The sequence below is a fragment of the Carettochelys insculpta genome, chromosome 25 (genome assembly GCF_033958435.1).
Source record: "Carettochelys insculpta isolate YL-2023 chromosome 25, ASM3395843v1, whole genome shotgun sequence".
Lineage (NCBI taxonomy): Eukaryota > Metazoa > Chordata > Testudines > Carettochelyidae > Carettochelys > Carettochelys insculpta.
The window spans coordinates 4,156,221-4,179,627 of NC_134161.1; the positions used below are offsets into that span (position 1 = coordinate 4,156,221).

General features: G+C 46.8%; 1 protein-coding gene across 5 annotated transcripts in view; it reads left to right on the forward strand.

Annotated features, from left to right (window-relative positions):
- ZBTB16 (zinc finger and BTB domain containing 16) overlaps positions 1-21,069 on the forward strand; it is a 201,538-nt gene extending 180,469 nt beyond the window's left edge. For all 5 annotated transcript variants that reach the window (XM_074977205.1, XM_074977203.1, XM_074977204.1 and 2 more), the window contains exons 5-7: positions 5,187-5,357; positions 12,529-12,696; positions 14,523-21,069. In XM_074977205.1, the coding sequence (XP_074833306.1) occupies positions 5,187-5,357; positions 12,529-12,696; positions 14,523-14,752 (569 nt within the window). In that variant the 3' untranslated portion in view covers positions 14,753-21,069. The remainder of the gene's footprint in view (positions 1-5,186; positions 5,358-12,528; positions 12,697-14,522) is intronic.
- The last annotated feature ends 2,338 nt before the right edge of the window (positions 21,070-23,407 follow it).

The following is a 23,407-nucleotide window of genomic DNA, read 5'->3' on the forward strand; positions in this document are numbered from 1 at the left end:
GGGGAGCCAGCCCAACAGTCGAGTCTGTTTCGGACACCAGCTGCGATCAGAAGGTTATTGTCTTGTAACCCCAGTCTTAAGATTATTCAGTGGTCGGCTGACACCTTCTAATGCTCGTGCTAACTGCTGTAGCATTACCGAAAAAGACGCTGTGTATAGAGACTCTGCTCCTTTGGTCAGGAAAACGCTTATAGCTCAAGATAATAAGAGCTTTGTGCTGGGAAAGGTGCCGGACCTGGAATCATCTCCAGCTGTGTTCAGCTCTCTTGCGCTCTGTTATTTCCCTTACAGATCTAATTGGCATGGAAGCCGCATAGGTGTAAACATAGCACTTTTGTTGTAATTCATGATCCAGAAAGTCACTTGGGGCACTGCAATCTCCTCTGCCTTTTTGATAGCCCTTTGGCTTCACGTCAGATGAAACATTTTATCTATTTTTTAAGCATTTTCTGTGGGTGAGTTTAGCACCTCGCCCTGGGGAGAATCCGAGAGTAGCACCACGCAGAGTACCAGCAGGTGCTGTTAGAATTGCAGGTCTTTGTTGGAGCAATGGAAGAGGAGTACAGGGTGCGGGGGCAGGTGGGGAACAACACTGTGGCCAGCTCAGTGGATAACAAGTAGGAAACTCTTCCGATTTCTTTCCCTTTAGCAGCCAAACGGGACAGTAAGCTATGTCTAGAAGGTGCCCTAAGTTCTAAATAAGCTATGCAGTTTGTGCTATGCTGTCTAAACGGTGCCACATGCCAAAATAAAGCCCTGTTTCAAGGCGTCCCTTTCTCCTCCTGCGATGAGGTGTGCAGGGATGCGGAAGAGCATTCCCATTATCTCAAAAACTGCTCGAGACAATGGGAGCATTGTACAGACTTAGGCAGCTGTTTTAGGATACCTTTTGTATCCTGAAACAACACCCACCGTGTAGGCATAGCCTAGATGGCCAGACAGAAAGTACTTAGGATATAGAATCAGAGAACACTAGACTGGAAGGGACGTCAAGAGGTCATTGAGTCCAGTTTCCTGACCTCTTGTCAGGACCAAACATCATCTAGACCAGCCACTATAGGTGTCTACCGAACCTGCTCTTAAATATCTCCAGCAATGGAGATTCCATAGCCTCCCTAGGTAACTTATTCCAGTGTGTCACCATCCTGACAGCTAGGAAGTTTTTCCTACTGTCTAATCTAAACCTCCCTTGCTGCAGTTGAAGCCCATTGCTCCTTGACCTATCCTCAGAGGCCAAGGAGAACAATTTTTCTCCCTCCTCCTTGTAACCCTCTTTGAGATACTTGAAAACTGCTATCATGTCCCCTCTAAGTCTTCTCTTTTCTAAACTAAACAAGCCCAGTTCTTTCAGTCTTTCCTCATAGCTCATGTTCTCTAGGCCTTTAATCATTCTTGTTTCTCTTCTCTGGACCTTCTCCAATATCTTCACATCTTTCTTGAGATGTGGTGCTCAGAACTGGACTCAATACTCCAATTGATATAAATAGAACTGGTGGAATTCTGAGCCTGTTATTTTCAATTGAAACTTTGCCATTGACCTCAGTGGGGTCAAGATCTCTCCCAGCCTAGGCTGCTTAAAATCAAATGGTGGTGGTACACCTTTCAAAAAATTTTAGTGTAACCAAGGGAGTGGATAGAACAATGCAAGATAAAAGGTTTAGCTTTAACCCTGGGCATCATTGAAGTTCATATATTTGTTGGGTGCTTTGTGATGTGAGATGAGTGTTCTTTGAAATAACATTAAGAAGGAAATTGAATAGAGACAAGCACCAAAATCTTAGCAACTAAATTATCTCCATACCGTTTCTTCTGCCTGTCAACCCGTAGTTTGATTTTGAAAAACACATTAGGTTTAAGCCTGATTTCCTTAAAATGAGCACAGGATGACTTCTCTTAAAGGAAATCACAACCTTCCATGAGTAATTAGCATTTCTGTTGCCTTCACTGTTGTCCAAGTCAAGCTTGGAGACCTGTGCAGTGAGGTCCTTCTGTTGCCAGTAGCTACCGATAAACTTCTATTGTCAGTGATATAACGTGCAAGCCTTCATTTACTTCAGATGAATTTTAAATAACTGAATGCTGTGTGTGCGAAGAGCAAGGAATGGAGATGGGGCTCTTGGATTCTGTTCCTGGCTCTGGCAGGGGAGAGCTCCCTGCAGATTGGAGCAAGGGATTAGGGTTCAGAACTTGCCGTTTGTTTCCAGTAGGGCCAGTTAGTCACATCTTGACCGTGGCCATATAGAAACAGCTGTGCCTCTGTTTCCTCATTTGCAAATTAAGGATTCCTGCCACTCGCGCATGTAAATGGCCTGTTTAATGTTAGCAGAGAACTTGGCAATCCACAGGCGAAAGGTGCTGGGAAAATGCATGGTGGGGTATGGTTTATCATTAGTATTAGCTCATTTCACAAACCAGGGTGTCTATCTGGTACCTGTTTCACAATGCATTAGTCACCGCTGCCTTCGTTCCTTGACCAACAATTATAGCTACTCCATAGCCTTCTTTCTTCAGAGAGATTGGAGTCTTGGCTCTGCCACTCACAGGCAACCATGAATACTCGGTGGGTTGCTCTCTGAGCAATCTGTCCAGAACAACAGCTTCCGTTCTTGCAATGGCACATCCTACTTTAGTTTTGCAGACACCCTGCTTTCTCGGACCTTCCCTACTAGCACAGTCCCTCTAAGGATGCAGAGCCAGCCCTGTCTGATGTCTGGCACAAACACCTGCTGCTTTGTTACCATTTTGATTGCCTCTACCCAGCCATCTGTACCAGGAATCGGAACAGATTTGCTGCTTTGGCACAGACGTGGTTTAGTATATTGACCCATCCTGCAAGTTAACTTTTTAATGGGCAGCAGCAGTGGTGTATTTGCCCAAGAAGGCTTGTCTGGTGCTATTTGCCTTGCAACAACATTCTTGCAGAGTTAATTTCTGGCACGTGCGATAGGCAAAATGTGTTTTTTTATATTTTAAGGGCAATGCGCATTCAGTGGTTACCTTGCCCATCTTGCTGCTGCTAATGAATTGCTAATACAATTTTCTAGATAATTTTATTTCCATAGTTCCCACATTTTAATGTGCCTCCAAAAAGGTAGCATTTATTGGCTTAATCTCCCAGCACAATACAATTTGCACTGACTCGTAGGTTCTGAACTATCAGCTATGCATAAACTAAAACAAATTGTTTAATAACACAAAAGCCTTATATTTTTATTGGTGGTGTGTGAATATTCAAGATGTTTTTTTCTTCTGATGCTGCAGACAACTTTATAATTGGGTGTGGTTCATAGGATTAAGTTTCTACTGGTATTTCTCTGAAGCGTCCCAAGCAATATAGGAGACTGTGGATGTTACTCTGTTACATGCAAACCTCTATGATCCAGAGCAGAATTCTGAGCTATTCCCATTAGCACTGCATGTTTAGATCCCAGGGTTTAAAAGTGCCAAGACACTCAGTGCCTTTGGAGAAGTTCCTGTTGATATGTCACAGAGGTGTGTAGGTCTGGTACTTCAAGCACGATGGTGCTTTGAGAGTGATTGCGGAAAATGTCTGACTAGGGAGGACACAGACCCTGTTGTTACAGGGCTGGGCTCTCGATGGAAGTCTTTCTGGTTATGTCCAGTGTCGTGTGCCATAAAACTTCAGAACTAATGGCATCATTCCCCAAGCCTGCACTTGTTCTGTGTGATATGTGGCCCACTGGATGGAACAGGAGTCTACTCCTGACTTTGCTGCTGACATTTGACCGTAGGTGACTCACTCACTGGCTCTTCTCCCTCTATAAAATTGTGTATAGTTACACTGGCCCACCGTGTAAAAATCACTGTTTGCATGTATCGTGGTGAGGGTATAGTTACATCAGCTCTGGAGAAAAGATTCAATGTTCTGCTAACGATTCTTCCAGAGGAGATGCTCAGAGTTCATCGTCTTGGACTTCAAAGAGCTCACACATTCTTTGTAAGAGTCCAAGCATGCCAATGAGTCCTGATTTGGCCAGAACTGTCCCTCCACTTTACTGTACTGCCCCAGCTGCCATACAGGTAGCTGCATTTCATCAGGCTACTCTTCCTGCATAGCACATGCAGGGGCTCTTGTTGTTATCTTCATGCAAAGATTGTATGGCTATTAGTGTCAGATGAAGATGAACCAAAAGCTGTTTTCTGTCTTAGTCCATGATTACCAATAAAGTGCTTTCAGAATAGTTAAGTGCTCTTTATTTCCCCATCACTCCCCCCAGCCCAAAATTACTACTTGTGGTCCACATTCCCGATGCACATTACAAAGTTATTTTATTCTCATTTAAACTGATTCCATTTGAAAACCATCATATACACATTTGTAACCTTTATTTTTTAATGTGCTTCTCAGCCAGTTTAATCAGGTGGGGTGCCATGATAATAGAGTCTTCAGACTGCATTTGGTAGCTATCGTATAGTTGCTACACTGCCTAGATATGAACGTATTAGAGTCTTCCTTCTGGTTTTGGCCGTGCTGCTCTAATAGAATGGAAATGTTGCCTCGGGTTGTTCTGCGGCCCAGCAGAAGTTGGCTCTGGCCATTTGGTTTGCGAGGTGTTAAAAGTTTCTGGTGCCTGGTAGGACAGCAGATGTCGAGTGTATAAGGAGTATGTGTCGGGAAAACAAAACTGAGTGAGTTTCAAATCAGCCTTTAAATTGTAATGAAATTTTAAACGGGGATTGCGTAGCAATGGGATGTTCCGTGACTCCCGTGTGACAGTACTAAACTAGCACTCAGATTTCCTTGCCTGTCCACCAGAGCGGTTTCATTTGCTCCTCCCAAACAGGTGAGTTCTTACAGGGAAATAAACGGATGCTGCTTTGGCTGTCGGGTTAAGAGCTCACATGCAGTGTGACTGGCAAGCGAATCAGGAAGCATTGACTTGGAGAGAACAGTGCTCGTGACTTCTGTGGTTGTGCAGAGGCACTTGGAGGTTGATGCTTTCTCACTAGTCTGCTTCAGTAGCTCGCTCAGTTGCATGGTGCCGAGTTCGAGTGTGCGTTGGCTTGGCAAAGCAGTTGCAAGGAAGAAAGGGGGGCCAAAAGACTTCAGAGCTGCTGCACCACTCGTCCAGCATGCCGTCCCCCGCAAGCGGCGGTAATGCAAGGGGCACCTTGGAGGAATCTGCTGTCAGGCTGCTGATGAGAATGTCTCCCTTCCTCCCCAGGTACCGACATGGCCGTCTTCTGCCTGCTGTGTGGGAAACGGTTCCAGACACAGACAGCCCTGCAGCAGCACATGGAAGTGCATGCGGGTGTGCGTAGCTACATCTGCAGCGAGTGCAACCGCACCTTCCCCAGCCATACTGCCCTCAAGCGGCACCTACGCTCACACACAGGTAAACCGGAGCAATGACCAGCTGTCACTGGGATGCCCAAGGTGGCTGCTGGCCGGGGCGAGGGCGATGGGGAGTGAGGCTTAATGTAAGCCCTGGGACTCGGGAGAGGGAGGCCTGCATTCACAAGCTGTCGCAAGGGGAACTGGGGAACAGCCCCAATGGGGTCCGTCTATCCCGGGGGTCAGCAACCCTTTTGTTAATCCACAGGCAGCGTGGCTTTGAGCAAGCTCCCAGCTGCACGGCAGAGGAGGTAAACTGTCTCGCGTGACACTCTTGGCACCTGTGCTGGGGGCTGCTGACCCCTGGGCTGGTGCATCACCTCTGAGGCTACAAGCTGGTTCCCCACAGTGCCTCTCCCATTCCTTGTCCACGGCACACCTACATGTGCGCCGGAGATGAGGCTTCTGTCACTTCCCTTGATGGGCCTTCTCTCAAAGCACTTAGTTTTGTTTTGTTTTTTCAAGTTGCTGCTCCTTAGCCTCAGTTTTCTTATGCATCTCCTTTTAGGTAAGTGAGTGTCATGGCTGGGCAGCCATTGTTACATGGCGGCTCCTGAGCAACTTAGTCATGAATCAGGTGTACTAGCCATGGTTCAAATTCTTACTAAATAATAATCCCTGCCTCAGAGATCTGTGGGACAGGTCTATACTTCGACCGACACAGCTTGGACGCTCAGGGCTGTGAATAACTTTGCGCCCTATTTGACATAGCTCAACCTAACAACCGGTGTAGATACAGGTGGGTCAGCCACCGAATTCTTTTGTCGACTTAGTGATCAGTGATCGACTTAGTGACCCCTAGGAAGAAGCCCCTTCTGTCGACAGAGTCGTCTATGCTGTAGCGTGACGGCACAGCCATGGCACAGTCGCGGAGCTGCTATAGCATGACCAGATGATAGGTTAGGTTACGGCAAGAGGATGCAAGAAACCAATTCGGGGTGGGGAGGAGAAAGAGACGCAGGGCAAGACAACAGCAAAACAATCCTAGCTGGGTACACACAGCGTTGGGTATGGTTCTCAGCCTATTGATTATCTTCTTTCATACTAATGGCCATTCCAAGTCTTAAGACTGCAGGAAGGACATTCTGAGGAAGTATTCCTTGTGGGAGTTAGCGGTCAAGAAAAGTGGTGGCTTAACCTTTCGATTTTTCTTTAAATATAAATGAAAGGCACCATCACCCCTTAGCAGAACTCATCTGGACTTTTTAAGCAGAGTGCAGTAAGTTGGTTATCCTGCGTAAGGGGGCATAGGACTTTATTAGTGGGGATGTGAATTTACCTCGTCGACTTACAGCACTCGATGCACTGAATCGGCCTGGTACCCTGTCTTAATGGGATTATAGTGACCTCTGCTATGTTAACGTGGTATTTCAACTGCACCGGGTAAAGTTCCAGCCAAGTTCTGCTTGATCGGAAGAACGATGGTCAAACCACTGATGTGAATGGGCCATGCAGTGGATTCAGAGAGCGTCTTTGAGAGCCAAATATGTGGAATGGATTCTACTTTAAACTCTAGAAGATAATGCACAGGTGCTGCCTTCTGCTTTTGTAAGGCCCTTGAAGCTTCTGGCTAGACTCCACTAGACAAATCTGTCCACCTACAGCTAGTAAAATGAGCTATAAAATAGCTGGGCAGGAGCCCAGTCTTTGGAAGCATCTATAGAGACACACAGGGCTCATGATTCAAATTTGAGTGCTTAAGTCAGGGCGTCCGTTGTTTAAGCCTAAAGACATTTGAGTACCTAGAACAGATCCTTGGGCCCCTGCATCCTTACATCAGCACCCAAAGTTTTGTCCAGACTATGAAAACTCACTGCTTGGCTGTAAGAATTGTAATGTTGAGGACAGCAATTTTTAAAATCTCTAATTGTACAATTGACGAGTGAGCTCCCTCTAAGACGGGGATACGTACTTATCCCTAACCTTCAAAGTAGAGTTAAAAGGCTGAGAGTCTCAAAATTCATTGGAGATTTTCGCTGCCCAGCTTGAGACACTGAAAAGGGGCCTGTTTTTCAGACTCTGTTGCACTAACCAGCCTCTAAAAATCAGACATCTTTCGAGGGTGTCCTGTCAGGCACCCAAAATCACTGGACACTCTGGAAGTCCTTTGGCCCAAACATGTACAGGCAATCTGAGGGATAGTGTTTGGTTTTCTCTTCAGTCTTCAGAATTTTACAGGCTGCCGTGCACAGGCTGTTGGGCAAATGCAGGGCTTGGCTGGTTGTGTGAGCTGGGCCTGTTGTACTCAATAGGAATTGCGTGCTAGAGTACTAGAACTGGAAGGGACCTCAAGACCTCACAGCAGGACCAAGTACTGTTCTTAAATATTTCCAGTGATGGAAATTCTACAACCAGCCCAGGCAATTTCTTCCAGCATTTGACCACCCTGACAGTTAGGAAGTGTTTCCTAATTTCCAATCTAAACCTCGCTTGCTGCAATTTAAGTCGGTGATGGTTAACAGGCGGTATAAACATGTTAAGCATTGGTATAGCCTATAAATGACAATAAGCACATGAGTAGAAAGTGTTCAGACGAGTATAAAATGTGGGTGCAGCAAGCCATCCACAAACTTGTTGGCCTCCATCTCAATCTATAATTGATTAGCCATGGATTGAAATATCTGGTAGTCATTTATTAGCCTCTTCTCTGCTTATATTATGCTTCTAACATTCAACGTGGCCACTTTTTCTAAATACAAGTGTGTTTTTAAAGGCTTGAAAAAGAAAATAAAAAGCCAAAAATGAGCATCAGCTTTCCAGTCTTAGGGCATTTTACCCATAGCACCCAAAACGTTGAATGCTGGGGAAAATCCGTGCAGTGGTTTGGAACCTCGATGAAATATGTGGATGACTATGCCACAGAGAATCATAAGAACACGGGGTTCCCACTCTACATTAGAAACAAACAAATTCCACCCTTACTCGAGCTAGCAGCGACGCCGAGTGATTGTGTTTCAATAGAAGTACTTTTTCAGTGAGTGATCCTGTACAGAGAGGGGAGAATAGGGCTATATGATGGAGAAGAAAATGGCGAGTTCTTGGCTGGCTCTGGGTTAGGACTCAGGAGATCTGCATTCGGTTAGCAGTTCCTCCGCAGACTCCTCATGTGATCTCATGCAAGTGGCTTAATTGCTCAGTACCTTGCGCTGATAATTAACCCTCACACTCTCCAACTCTAAGGTACTTAGAATGTCCACTCTTTTGGCACAGGAGCTATCTGTTAGGATGCATAAATACAGCGCTTAGCACAGTGGGATGCAATCTTGGTGTTTAATGCTAGTATAGTGATGATAGACGAGGCATTTTGTGTCTTGCTTGTGTTACTTCTCTTAGTAGGAACCACTTAGGCAATGTTTTCCAGATACAGTATGTATTATCTCAATACCTTCTGCCGTTGGTGTCTTTTCCATTTTTTTTTCCTTCCTTTTCCTCATCTCTTGTGAACATCAGGAAACCTATCTTCCTTCCCTTTAGAAATGCCCCTAAAACTACCCATCATCAATCCAGATGGAAAAGGTGAAGTGAGATCCTTAGCTGGCACCAAGCAACGTCATTCCATCAACTTGAACAGCACAATGGCTATGTTGCCAGCTAAGAGTCTGGCCCACAAGATTTTTTGTTTTTCAATCAGATCTCTTATTTACTAAAGATGAGCAAAAAGTGCTTATTTAAGGCTTCAATTTCCACACACCTGGTGTATGCTCTTGTATGTCTTGGTTCACTCTCCCCCTTTCTTGTCCATGCACATACACACAAAGTGCCTCCCTTCATTAATATTCCCTTGTTCCCAGCCCGTTTGCCACCAATGCTGCGTGTTTAGTATCAGCAGCTGTGTTTGGTAGTGCAGGCCAGCAGAGTCCTTGGCATTGATGGATCCCTGATTTACACGGCTGATCATATAATAAACTCTCAGCTGTGTAGAAAAGGCATTTTATGGTCCTGCCATTGGTTGTTCAGCAGACTAACAAATACAGCAGGTAACGATATAAAAGCAGGGTCACAGGTGCAGAGGGCTGGCCAGAGGGGGCTCTAATTAGTCCCGTTTGTCCTGCACTTAATGTCAGGCTCATTAAGGGGCCCTACAAAGTTAATCAACATGCCATAAACTGGATTTCTTTTTTTGAGTTCTGTGCACTGTGCTAGGTTCTGGCACTGATCAGGATTACAGGCCAGGTGCTGCGTCTTTCCCATTATTTTATTTTATTTTTTAATTTGGTCTGACTCTCAAGATACCATATTTAAACTCCTTTAACATGTGATTGGGTTGATAATGAAATTCATGAAGATCTCGTCAAACTAGCTCCTGACTTTAACACTTCATTTAAAGTTCCAGGCCGCTATAAAGAAACAGCGGGGTGAGGGGGAGAGAGAAAAAAAAATTCCCTCCTCAGACCAGTGGCCGGGTCTTAATGTGAATTATTCACCTGGTGTCCAGTTGCACATTCTCCTAAAAAGTTAATGCAAATTCTGGAAGCCTTCATACCGGGGCGGGGGGCCAGGGGATGGGGCTAGCCAGCATTCCAATGGCTTTGATTTTCAAGCAAGGCGCTGAATGGAGTAGTGAAACAATCATTCTGAAATTTAAACACGCCCATACTTCCCACATCTGTTAGACAAAACGAGCAGGTCAGATGCTCAGCTGATGGAAATCAGCCAGTTTTAACTTTTTTTTCCACCAAATGAGGGTCTGGCTACAAGATTTTAGAGCAGAGCCCTTATGAAACTCAGAATTCACCATTTTTGTCCCAGTGTTGGCCCCATTCCTAAAGAATCTGTGTTACTGGATAGATTCATTTATGGAACCCAACTCCACAGTGTCAGGGCATCTGGAGATTGTAATCGTAGGGCAACATATAGATTCTGTGTGAGAAATTCAAGAATGGTCAGATCTTCTATCGATGGACTGACACCAGTGAGCACTGCAGCCCGACACAGAATGAAGAATAAATACAGCTTGACTTCATTGGAGCTCCTCTGATTTATACCTGATCAGGCTCAGCTTTTGTGTACAAATGAGCATTTAAAAAAGCATCTGAAGAGTGAAATCCTCTCCCTTATTTCTTGCCACAGGGGAAACTGCCATCCATGCCTCAAACCCACTTCCTGAGCTGTGTGTATGCAGTGGTTTTTAAGGATCAAAGGCATTTAAACCCCGCAAGTGCTCTGCTAGTCTCCTACAATCAGAAAATAATGTAAAATATCAGCATTATTATAGGCACTGCTTAAAAAAAAAATTAATGCCGCCTGAAAGATATGGAACCTCTCATGTGAAATCAGAATTTATGTGACGAAGGTCTTAATTGGGAGCGGGGGGCATGGATTTTGTTGGAGGGTCTAAAGACAAAAGAGAGTGAAATATCATTTTAAAGAGGAAGTGAAAGCGCAAGCATCTGAGTATATAACTAGAAGGACAATTTATGCCCAGGCACGAGTGCAGTTTGACATGGGGATAATGAAAAAACGTAGGTCATTGTGGATGACTTAAGCCTTCAGCAGCTGAAGAAAATGTATGAAATGCGAGGAACATTACACGCTTGGCAGCTCTGCACATCTGCAGGAGGACAAGTGAAATACAGTTGGCCATTCTTTACCATAAACTGTGGTTGTAGGATATGCAGCACAGAGAAATTGTAATTACAGTGACAAGACAAATCAGTGATATTTAAATATTCATGAACAAAGTCTTGGGCAATCAATCTATCTTTATTGTCCTTGCCTTCACTTGTGTAATAAATAAGTAGCTGGAGCCCTCACCTTTCATTCAAATAATTCTGAGTTTGGTGCTAAACTGAAGTTCATTTATCAGCCACCCAGCCCGGGAGTATTTAAACACCTCTCCGGCACCCAGAGTTTTTTGGCCCTCGGTGGCCTTGCGCGGTTCTGGTCTGGAGAGCGTGACGGACGTGGCTTGTGGTTGATATGTGTATGGTCCTCTCTTGGTTGGACAAATGAGCCCACAGACCCCTCCACTGCAGGGACAGCGGTGGGCCTTTAGTCGCACTTCTTCCTTGCTGAGACTTCGCTTCCTCTCTCTGCTAACAGGGCACTGTAGAGCAATGCCCTCCTTGCAGGCTTGCCTGAGACGGAGCTCCTCTGCTTCCTCTGCCCCGGTGCCGGTCCTTTGAGCCAGTCAGAAGCAGCTGGCTCTGCCAGGCTTTTCCCCCTGCCGCGCTGAGATGGAGAAGCAGGCTGCCTCGTGAGCACCTCCCCAATCCAGTCGGCGAGGTTGAGGGTCTCCCATGTGCTGAAGCGCAGGAGCAGTGGCCATAGTTCTGCCATTGGTGTTTTACAGATGGTTCCACAGGCTGGGGAGGGAGAGGAACAGACATGGGTACAGTTTGATCAGAGGAATACTGCCGTGCTGGACAGCCTGTTGGTCTGCTCCCTGAACTGGTCCATATGACCCAGTCTTCTGCTGCCCCCTAAGTCCACGATTCTGGCAAGGAATTAGTCAGCTAGAAGCAGGGCAGTAAATCAGGACTAATGAGTTGGGAGTCATGGACTCATGCCCATCAGAAGAACAACAGCCAGGCCTTGCTACTGCTCGCCTCTCCCTTGTCCCCTCACTTGACAAGGACAGTCTCTTCCTGGTTGTGCAGCACCTCGTACCGTGAGGCCCTGATCCCACTGGTGCCCGAGGAGGCTGGCAGGATTATGATTTGTGTTATTGTAGGGCCCCTTGTTATGCCCCAGAAGACATTGAACAAACAGAACAAAAAGACGGTCCAGACTGCAGCCCAGTGATGGCAGCATATAGCTGGAGGCAACGTTAGAGATTTGTTAGGTGGCCTCCTGGCTGGTAGGGGAGACAGAGCCAAGAAAGGCATGCGTTTAACCCCAGATTGGAGCCTGGATGCTCGCTCCCCCTGCCTTTGTGACTGGATGGAGGATTTTTTGTCGCTGCCAGTCCAAAGGTGCTGTACAGCATTGCTGTACGTTTCGAGGCCTCTGTTGCACTCCACCCAAGAGCCAGCTGCATTCTGACGACGGGTGAATTGACCAGTGACTATTCCTTCTCCTGGAGGGTGGGGGGAATCGAGACCTCAGGGATGGTTTTTGGAGGCCATGAAGTACCGCTCCTTCATGGGAGCATTACAGAAAGGGCTGTGGGGTCTGCCTCAGGCTGTGCTCTGCTCTCAGCCGTACCTGACCACAGGTTGGTGTCGTTCCAGGTGACCACCCCTACGAGTGCGAATTCTGTGGTAGCTGCTTCCGGGATGAGAGCACATTGAAAGGCCACAAGCGCATCCACACTGGAGAAAAACCCTACGAGTGCAACGGCTGTGGCAAGAAGTTCAGCCTCAAGCACCAGCTGGAGACCCACTACCGGGTGCACACAGGTACTGTCCCACTGCGGTGGCTGGAGCAGTGCGCCAGGGAGCTAGCTGCTCCTGTCACTGTGCCACCATGGACTGGTCCCTTAGACCTAACATGCTAAGCAGAGCAGGGCTGGTTCAGCCCTTGCAGGGGAGTTCTCCATGGGACAGTAAGGGGCGTGCGAGGGAGCAGCCATCCCCTGAGCCAGTACTGAACGACTGGCTGCCCAAGAGTCATCTGGCAGGGCCTCCTGCTGCTGAGAGCACCCAGCTGTTAAACCAGGGACTTCACCGTGGTTTTCTGCCCAAGAATCGAGGCATTAATTCCTGTGTCCTCCCCAAGTTCCACACTGGCAATTGTACCATCCCTGCAGCTTCAGTCAAGTACGATATCTTCACTTCCTGCCCAGCCTTGTGCTCTGTTACAGAGCGACTGGGCCCCAGCCTGGGACCTCCAAAGCCATTGGAGTCCTGAGCATTTGCTGTAGGAAGGCAGACGTGGTTCCTAAGGCGTCCAGGGTGCTTGATGCGGGTGATGAATCACTGAATACATCAGCATGTAACTATTGTAAATAGCGGATCAATATTTAGATCACTTTTGCTGCTTGTTACTTCATTATTTGCTGTGTCTGTGCACAAAGCAGGTATCAATATCAGGGAGGCCAGGCCGTTAATTACAGCATTGAAACGAGTCCCTGAAATCTCAGCTCCAGCCTCGTATGTTACCCAAGTGATTCACTGGCTTCTGCTGCCATGGAATAACCCAAAAATATGGAGAACTGAGCAGGGGGAGAGATCAGCTTCTCTTCCGGGATCCAGCTTCTGGGTAGCTTTGGGGAACGTAGCAGGTGGCACTAGGAAGCACAGCCGTTATGCACACTTGATCAGACATGGGGCCATCTACCCAGCATCCTGTCCCCAGCAGGGTGCAGCTCCAGCTGCTTGAGAGGAAGGTGCAACAGGTTCTGCAATGATGAGATGATTTGCCCCAGGGCAGTTTTGTTCCTGACCCTTTTAGTCAGAGTTGGGCTCCTGGCCTGAAGCAGGTTTGGATTTCCTCCTGCAAAATTTTCGTTCTTTTTCTTGACCTTTTGCTCGGCATAGTCCCTTTTTTCCATTTAAAGACCCAGTCTTTGTTTTCGTTTCTGGGTGGGTTTTTTTGGTTTTGTTTGTTTCACTTTTTGCTCCTGAGCAATGGGATTTCTTGTGGCCGTGGTTCCCTGGGTTAACAGCTCGGTGAGTCATAGTGCTCACACACCAAGGTGGGTTTAAAAATATGTGGTGGAGACTGCTACCAGGTATATAACTGGAGCCTGTATTTCATGTTTCATATTTAAATCTCCAAGTGCTTCGGAGATCAGTTTCGCTATTCTCTGCTGCACAAAGGGGAAACTGAGGCATGGAGCAGGGAAGGGGGCGCAGCAAGCCAGTGGAAGAGCTGGGATTTAGAATCCCGCTCTCTTTACTCCCAAATCCCGTGTCCTGTCATCTAGGCCAGAGAGCCTGTAATGCCCCTGTTGTGTCTGAAAATCACTCTTGCCTTCCCTCCCGCAGCCTGGGGCCATAATGATGAATAATGGCCCATAGCGAAACTGGCCTGAAGTGCAGGAGACCCAGGTTTTATTCTCTGTGCGTGGCAGACTCCTAATGTGACCTGGGGCTGTGATGATTTAACTTCTTTCTGCCTTAGCTCTCTGTCTGCACCATGGGTCGCTCCTTGGCAGGGGCAGGCTGAAGATTCACACCTGGAAGACTGCCAGGCACCCAGATACTGCAGTGATGGGCAGCTGTGAAAGTACTGGCGGCTGCCTCACTCTTCTTTCGTCTCTCTCATTCTGTTGCCCCTGCAGGCGAAAAGCCTTTCGAATGCAAGCTCTGTCACCAGAGGTCCCGAGATTACTCCGCCATGATCAAACATCTCAGGACCCACAACGGTGCTTCCCCCTACCAGTGCACGATCTGCCTGGAGTACTGCCCCAGCCTGTCTGCCATGCAGAAACACATGAAGGGCCACAAGCCAGAGGAGATTCCCACCGACTGGAGGATAGAGAAGACCTATCTCTACCTCTGCTATGTTTAAGGGACATGGAGGGGGAAGATATAAGTCAGGAAGGACTGGGCAAAAAAAAAAAAAAAATCATCCATGGCCTTTTATTCTGTTTACTCAAAGGGTTCTTTGTTTTTTGTTTCTGGCTTGTGAGGTGTTCGTATGGGGGAGGGGGGGACGGTTCCCTTCTTAATGTTTGTCTTCTCTGTGCAGTCAGAGAGAAAAGCGCATCAGAATCGAGCCATAGCCAAATACCTGCTCGTGTTTTGTGGTGACGCTCATCAAGGGCTTTAGCGAGAGCAGGTGAAACGTCACTGTGTAGAATGGGGAGGAGCAGTCCAGCACAAGCCTGGCAGTCTCAGATTTTGGGAGGTTGGCCTTTCCCAGCTTGAATTTTTCAGCTTGTTTTTGCCGCGTTCCTTTATTTTACTCAGGCCTTGTTTGTGTTTGAAAACGAGGGCAGCCTGGCTACGTTGGGTAGGGCCGGGGAAAACCTTTGCACCCTGAATGCTGTCGGTGGACTGGCCTCGCCCCTGCGGTGAATCCTTCTGTGGAGTCGTCTCTCAGGCACAGGGATCAATGATGGCTTAAAACCCCCTTCCTACAGGATGTAGGAAGCAGCGGCCCAGCTGTGCCATTACAGCAGCTGTAGTTTAGGCCTGCCCTCGGTCACCCAGGTTTATTCAGCTGCCTGTTGTGCAGCCTCACCAGTTGGTGGCAGTGTAATGCATGTGGTTAAAATCCCTCTCAGAGGATTCCCCCAACCCCCTCAGCCCCCACCCAAAAAAAATTAGCTTGAACGGTACCAGAGGTAAGTTTTATAACAAGGGCACATGATGCACAGCAGGACAGGCTGGCTTCTCTGGAGCTTTGTTCATTGCGCTAATGATGCCACCGATCACATTGCAGTCAAGTTTGCCCCAAGTCACTAGGGGTTTGGAGAGCATCGAGTTTTTTCCTGCCCCAGTGTGAGACCCCCTGAATTTCAGAACTTGCTGATCACCTTTGTCAGTGTCTCCAGTCGGGCATCTGGGATTACTCGTCAGTCTGGCCCAGCTTGGCATAAGGAAAAGGCACAGCTGGAATATGCCTCAGGGGCCCAGGGAGGGAGCCCCTTCCCAGCAGGGCACCTATCCCTGATGGAGAAGATGGGGAGCTGCAGGTGCCCTACCTTAGTGCGTGGTTCTCTGGAAGCAGAGCCAGCGGCAGCCAGGGAGGAAGCAACAGAATGGGCCATGCCTGTGCACCCAGTGCTGGGGCAGGGTGCATCCCGGGCAGCACCGAGGGTGCCAGTATCCCCATTCCCCATGAAAGCCCTGGCATCAAGGTGGCAGTTCCTCCTTCTTTCCAGGTTGAGCGGTGCCAGGCCAGGACAATGGTGGAAGCTCCCCTTTTGGGTGGGGATGCAGGTTTTCTGAGTGGATGGTTTGTTCCTGGCTGTAGGGCCACCCTGCCTGCTGTATCTCATGCATGGGAGACAGTTTCAGGGTCTCTGCCCAGATCCAGCTAAGGGAAAGCTGTCCCCCAGCCCGTGTTGCACCCCTTGAATGTAAGTAAAACAAATCTGAACTTGGCTACACATTTTTATTTTCCCCTCTGCTCGTGGGCAGCTATATTTCAGATGGCAGATTGTTTTCTGGGCATGTTTTCTGTTTATTAATGAACTCTGAAAGCAAAACAAAAAACCTGTTTTGGAGAAAATGCATTTGAAGAAAAATTCAATTTGAAGAAAACTGTTAAAAAAGAAATTCGACGATGGAAACTAAGCGAGCTTCAGATTGCTTGCATGCCGGTTGGTGTCAGAAGCATGCAGGTGAGTTAGATGAGGACATAATTCCCCTGCTGCATAGAATCGGTAGGGTGAGTTCTTAGCCTCAGCATTCAGAGTACCCCCTCAATCACACCCTTTAATTAGCAAAGTAGTGGCTATGTTACCGCATAGACTGGCCTGAAACTGACAGCTGTTGAGACTCTCGTTCATGTACAGATCACTTGATCACCAGTCACTACTCCTCTGATGGCCAACCAGTGCTGCTGGGTGCCTCCCCCAACTAAAAGCAACTTGGGTATTTTGGGCCAAAGTCAGCTTGTTCAAGAACTTGGAACTTGGCTGTAAAAAATTGCCTCTAGGCTGTGACCCTCTTTCCTGACCAAAGACCTTTCTATGCATTTTTTTTATTCTTTTGTTTGTTTGTTGTTTGAGGGGAGGGAATTAGAACCAGATCAAAAGGGCAAAATCTTCCAGCCTGTTTGTCAAATCCCATTGTTGGACAAGTGTGTCTTCAGATGAGGGAGTCACAGTTCAAGATGCTCTTAAACTGCCCCTTGGTGCTTGGGTAATGCCAGGGGGCTGAAGGACTGATGGGTGAGCTTGTGTTCCTTCCTCCTGAAAACACATGCGGTATATCCCCCTGGCTTGCATTGCATCACAGTGACTCAGGCTGGTTAAATGCCAATCTGTCAGTTTGACCTAAATTTGTCTGAGATTTGAGGAATGGGAAATCATTCACAATTTCAGGTGTTGGATATTGTTTGTATCATGCTGCTCAGTGGCTCGCTTTTGTGTCTCTACTTACGCCATGCTTGGCAATTTGACAGAGTTCTGCTTTTTTTTTTTTTTTAAAGCAAGAGCCCTTTAGAAACTGTCCCCAGTCTGGCCGCGACAGCTTTGCTCTGAATGGGTAAATGCACTTGGTTTGGGGTTTTTCCCCTCTGTTACAAAACAGGATCACACAGTCATTTTTTTGCCCAGCCCTCTGTCCAGGAAGCTATGAAGGAATGAACGGTAAAAGACAGCTTTTCTTTGCGTATTGCTTTGGAGGGTTTTGTTTTGTTTTAATTTTGAATATTTCTATTTAGCACATTTTACTTGAAATTACCTCGTTTTTTGTGACCTCATGAGCTTTTATTGTTGGGTTGAAGGTTTTTTGATTTTTCTTTTTAAATGAAGAGTTTGTTTGAAAGGCCATGCCGCAGATCCGTGACATGCGGTGTAAGAATCGCATGCTCAGTGATAGTGCAGAAGTGCCATGGCAGCCGCAAACGTAGTTTTATGGTGGTTTTTGTGCATTATCGTTACCAAAATTGGTATTTTTAACGGCCTGCCTTGACAGAGCTGAGGTCGTTGATTCTGAAAGCTACCTCTTATGTTTGTGTTTTTTTTGGTTTTGTTTTGCAGTTATGAAAAGCACATTTTGCAATATTTGTGTTTGCTTTGTGATGTCATTTCAATTTTCATCTTGTGCTTTATTTGCAATTGTATATTATTTTGTAATTTAGCTGCATTTATATTAAACAGAAGAAGTTAGGGAAGCATTTTGTAGACGGAAGTAAAGGGAAAAAAGAGGGTATTATACTGCTGTGCTCACCCTACCCACCCTCCCAACCTTGTCTCAACTGTCGGGGAAAAAAAATTGAAGGCCTTAAAACTGGGGAAAATAACTTCTTGTGACAGTGGAGCAGGGTAACTTAAAGTTTAGTGAAGATTTAGTGCTTTGAAAAGGAAAGAGTTAAACTTGAATATGTGAATAGAACAGTAGAGTCTTGTTTATAATGTGAAAAATGTGAGTATAAAATCACTTAGGGCAGAACTTAGATAAATAAATATGCACTAACGCATCAATTTTGCGTTAGCCAGTGATGGCCATGAGATACTCGCTCAGTCTCAGAACTAAAACTGATGTCAAAAATGTTTAAGGTGTTCCACAAAATGAACCCATTCTTTACACCTACCCCAGCCCCCATTCACCAAGCTGAAAGGGTTGAACTGATATTGACAAAGTGTAATATTTTTGTAATATTTGTTAGTCCCTGTGTCAGTTTCCACAGGACCTTGCCCTTCCTTTTGTAATGTGAACAAGAATTGTGTGTGCGTGCGTATGCGTGTGCGTGTGTATGCTTTTTGTGAGTGTGGTTGTGTATTAAATCATGCAGTATTGTTGTAATCCAGTGTTGCAGCCTTGGATGGTACTAAATCAAAATATTGCAGCTTCAAACTCTCATGTAGAAAATGTATGCAAGCGTGCTCGTCAAATGCAGATTTCCTACATCAGCTAACATAGCCTTGAAGTGCGGTGGGGGACGGTAGGACAGGCAGTGCAAGTAGATATTGGTGAGTTCAAAACAGTTTGTTTATTGCTGGGATGACACTGTTCCTGGGCAACCATCATTTGTATTTAGGGTTAAAAGCAGAGAAGCAAATTCTTCTCAACCTGCCAGTCTAAAAGTGATTATTTGCTGTTGAATGTTGGGCTACGTGCAGGCAGTTATGACCGGTCGATGGCAGAGCACAAACAGATACACAAGTAGACAGAGCTACAGACTTCATATGGGACTCAGGCAAATATAAACAGGTCTGGTATGTAGGGGGAAGCCATCTGCATTCTCTCCCTCCCCCTTCCTGCAGAGAGCACAATCTTACAGGGCAGGGGATGCATTACGTGAGACTTTTTTTACCTTCAGAGCAGCATTACGTCTTTGTTCTGTTGGCCAGGTTGATAATTTCAGTTTTAGAAAGCCAGTTACCATTCTGAATGCTGCTTATCACAGCACAGAGCACTCTTCCTGAATTGGAATTGTATCGGCCTTACGCAGTGCTATCAGAACTCCTCTGGACACAAAGCAGAAAGCTTGCTATGTGCACACACGTTACTCTGGTCCGATCATCCTTTTGGAACGTACACCTGCCTGTCTCCGGAATTGTTTTGGGGATATAAGCGGTGGTGTTGTCTCAGTTCAGAACATTAAGATTCTTTTTATGCATTAGATATAAAAGCATGAATGTATGTGCGTGAGCACGCACAGAATTGATGATAGCTTTGCTGCTTATGCAGGGAAGGGGAAGCTGGAGGGATGCTGATTTAGTACAATCCAGGATGCAACTCTGGAGAATGGCTTGTTTAATCTTTGTGCCTGAAAACAGTTTTTTCACATTTAGAAGAAAAAAAGATTGCTGCGATTTCTCACAAGTATACGGTACCTTTTTGCAGTAAACTGGTGCTGCTGGCTGGGAGGCTGTCATGGTACGATGGAGCGAACAACTAATTTTCCGCCATGCTTTATTTTTCCATTGTAAGACTCTCTCTTCCTCCCATCTTGGGTGTTGGCACCATTGGGCTACATCACCCTGCACTGTGTAAAACAGGTTGGTTTCCTGCCAGACCCAAAAAGTATAAAATCAGGTCACTGGGGCCTTTTAAATTTAAAGCCCAGAACTCTTTTTTTTTTTTTTTTTTGGGTGTGAAAATTCATCAGACCAGATAAGAACACTTGTATCTCACTCTACTCGTCTCAGTGTTCTCCCCTTGTCCCCGCTGCCCACCCATTGGAACGCCTGCTTCTGTGACTGTCGTCCCAAGACTGCTTTAATCCCTAGGACAGAAAAGAAGGTTGATAAAAGGAAGAGGCACCAAATTCACCTCCAACGTAGAGCTTTCATATACCATTCCAATGAATGTGGCCGGTAGTCCCATGACAGCCTTCCATGCGGCGTGCCACATTTTTGGTGTTCATCCTAGTATTTGTTTCACATAGTGTTATGTATGCATGATCTTCTAAGGCTAAGAAGCCATGGTAAAGCTCCATGACGTCTATCCATATATATATATATATATATATATATATAATTATATATATGTATATTATAGCACTGAGGACCAACTGCCCTGCTGGACCAAGCAAACGAAGGCTTGTTTTCATTGCTTGTCTTTTTATGTCGTGACAGCACAAGTGCCAGTCTGATCGCTCTGTATTAAAAATAGTGTTTTTAATTAATTGATGTTATAGTTCTGTCTACCTCAGCACCTCCTGTTAGCCTAATTTTAGAAGGTGCCCAATTTTTTGTTTGTTTTTTTTTTCAGATTATTGGTTACTATTTTTGTACAAATCTGTTTTCTTGTTCCGTTCTGTTCTTTTCTTTTGCAGCACTGCTTGCGAGTCTGTTCTCTAGCCACAGATGCAGTTAGCTAAAAATTTTAAAAAGGAAAAAAAAAATCCCAAATTGTGATGTCTCCTAGTTGCAGCTCTCCGCATCTGCCTTCGTTCTGTGTAGACTCAGATGCATTTCTTTGTAAAACTTCAGTGTTTCTGACCGAGGAAAAGAAAAAAAAGGAAAAAAAAAAAAAAGAATTTACTGCTGCAGGTTTTTTTTTCTCTCCATGTGTCACTAAGTGAAGTTCGTGCCTTCTATAGCAAAGAGAATATTTTTTACATCCTACTAACAGTAGATTTTTTTGTAGTGAACATTTTTTGTATTTTTATTTATAAGTCTCATAAGAAAAATAGCAATGTTCAGTTGTATACCTTGAATCTGCAGTTAGAAAAAAATAATAAAGTTAATTCAGTCGTCTCTGCCTGCTGCCTCCTCATTCCATTCGATGCTCAGATGTTTCTCTAGCCAGGCAGAGGAGAAATCCATCGCGTGAGCTAAAACCTTACCTGATCCCCATTGAATAGGACTGAAATAAGGGAGCCGACTGGATGGCTGATGCTATTTCCATACAAATGGCCTTCACCTTGCAGAGCGCACTGTGGAGAGAGTTTTGCTTTTTCTTTATACCAGCAGATGTCAGCCTCAAACTGGGCTGAAGCTGGCAGCTGGAAAGACTTGCTGGCTCCCTTTTTAGAGGCTCTGCGGCTTCTAAAGCAACAGGGATGGTTTACAGTTCCCCTTCTTGTCTCTGGTGGTTTGGAGGCTGCAGACCCTGTCTTGAAATAGCTGGGACATGGTGTGTGTGACTGACCTCAGCCACTCAGCCCTGACACAAGTGTTTCTTTTATAAAAATCACCATCATGGCCCAATTAGAGAGAGGATAGTTGGGTCTCGTATCTCCTTTCTCATCCCCCACGTGCCCTCTGCACGACCATGTGTGAAGTGTTTCCCCCTCGCATTTCCTGTTGGCTGCCCAATATGAGGTGCTGTTAAAGGGCCTGGTTTTTCCCAATTTTCTGTGCCAGTGCCCCTGTGGTTCCAGATGGCAGCCAGAAAGCACTGGTCAGGGTTGGAAGTCTGAGCCCAAACAATTTTCCCAAAGCCAGGAAAGAAGCAGGAATTAGAGCCCAGCTGCAAGACAACGTCCATGGGCCAGAGACAGAGTGGGACCCCTATCAGAAAAGACACTTACAGCTCCTGCTGCGGAATCTGGGCCCTTCTGCCCCACTGATAGCCACTCCAGCCTTTAGTTCTGAAGCTGAATGCCTGATGCCTATCTCCTTTGCTGTGAAAGTGGGCCCCACAGCTGGAGAGAATATGGCAGCACCAAAGGTGCTGCTATTCAGCCTACAGGGATACCTTGACCACCCCTACATTTCAGACAGAAATCGTGACAGAAATCTCTGTGGCTTTATCTTACAGTAACAAAAAAAAAAAAAAAAAAAAGCTGGCAAGTGACTCTCTGCTGAAAGGCCTTCCCTCTGACTGAACGGTTGTGTCATAACAGCAATTAAAATTGGAGCTCGACGGTGCTTGTTACAGTGCTAATGCACAGAAACAATAGGGGCCTTCTGTTCTGTTGTTCTTGCTCATCACTTAGGTATCCGAGCAACTAGAAAATTCAGCCAGCTCCAGCCTCCAGAGGGCCAGGTGCTGCCCAAACAGATAGTGGCTGATGGTTCCTGCCCCAACGACCTCGCCATCTATGACTTGACCTCCCTCTCCTTTTGCTCCCTATTGGCATTCCACGGGGCTCAGCTGGGTGGGGGTGACCCCAGCTCCAAGGCTGAAGCCCAGCTGCATTGTGGGAAACGGCAGTGAGGGGGAGAACCGGCGGCTGCTGAACTTCCGCCCCATCGTGAAATACTCACTGCTCCCTTGCCAAGGAAGGTGAAGAACCGTTTACAAGACAATAAACCCTCGATGTAACAGACTTGGGGTGCCTCTCGTCCCACCCACCCCCCATAAATGCCAGAAACTCTGCAGAGCTGCCGTCGAGGCTGGAGGAGCTGGTGGAATGGCTGTGGCCACCGGAACCGGAGAACCTGGGGGAGGGCTGCAGTGGGGCGCAGCAGCTTCCCTGCCCCACCCCTGTGTGCATGGAGCATGTTGGCGCCCGGCCGCTGCTGTTTGCGATGGCGCTGAGCAGCAGCCGCGGTGTCAGAGGCTGCTGCCCGCTGGCAGGCTGGGGGTGGCCAGGCTCTACCTTGGCACAAGGGGCTCGGAGCTGGGGGCTGGAGGAACCACAGCACTGAGAGCTGCAGGAGGTGGAAGGAGCCAGGCCGGCATTCAGCTCCTCTGCAGGTAATTGGGCGGGGGAGATGGAGGTGTGAGGGGAAGAATGGGGCAGGAGTGGGAAGGGGAGGGACAGAGGACAGGAGTAAGCGGTGGGCTGGGAAGGTCAGTGCCTCATCACACCGTGTAACCGCTCAGATATAATGGACTTTGGGGATTAAGAGACACCCACTTCCCCCCATTCATCCGTTAGATCGAGGGTTTACTGTGTACATACACACACGCCTTCATCTGGCCCCTGGGAGCTCAGCTGTGGAGGTCCAACAGGCCTCGGCCGGCGGGGGGGTGGGGGTGGGAGGGAAAGCCTCGTCCCCTCCCATCATAGCCTGCATCCTGGTTTCACGGTCTGGAATCGCTGCTGCTCATTTTGGTGGCTATGGAAGGTGCCGCTGCAGCCACAAACTCACCTGTTACTGGGGTTCCTTCCTTGTCTCTCTCTCTCTCTCTCTCATGGTTTGCTTCT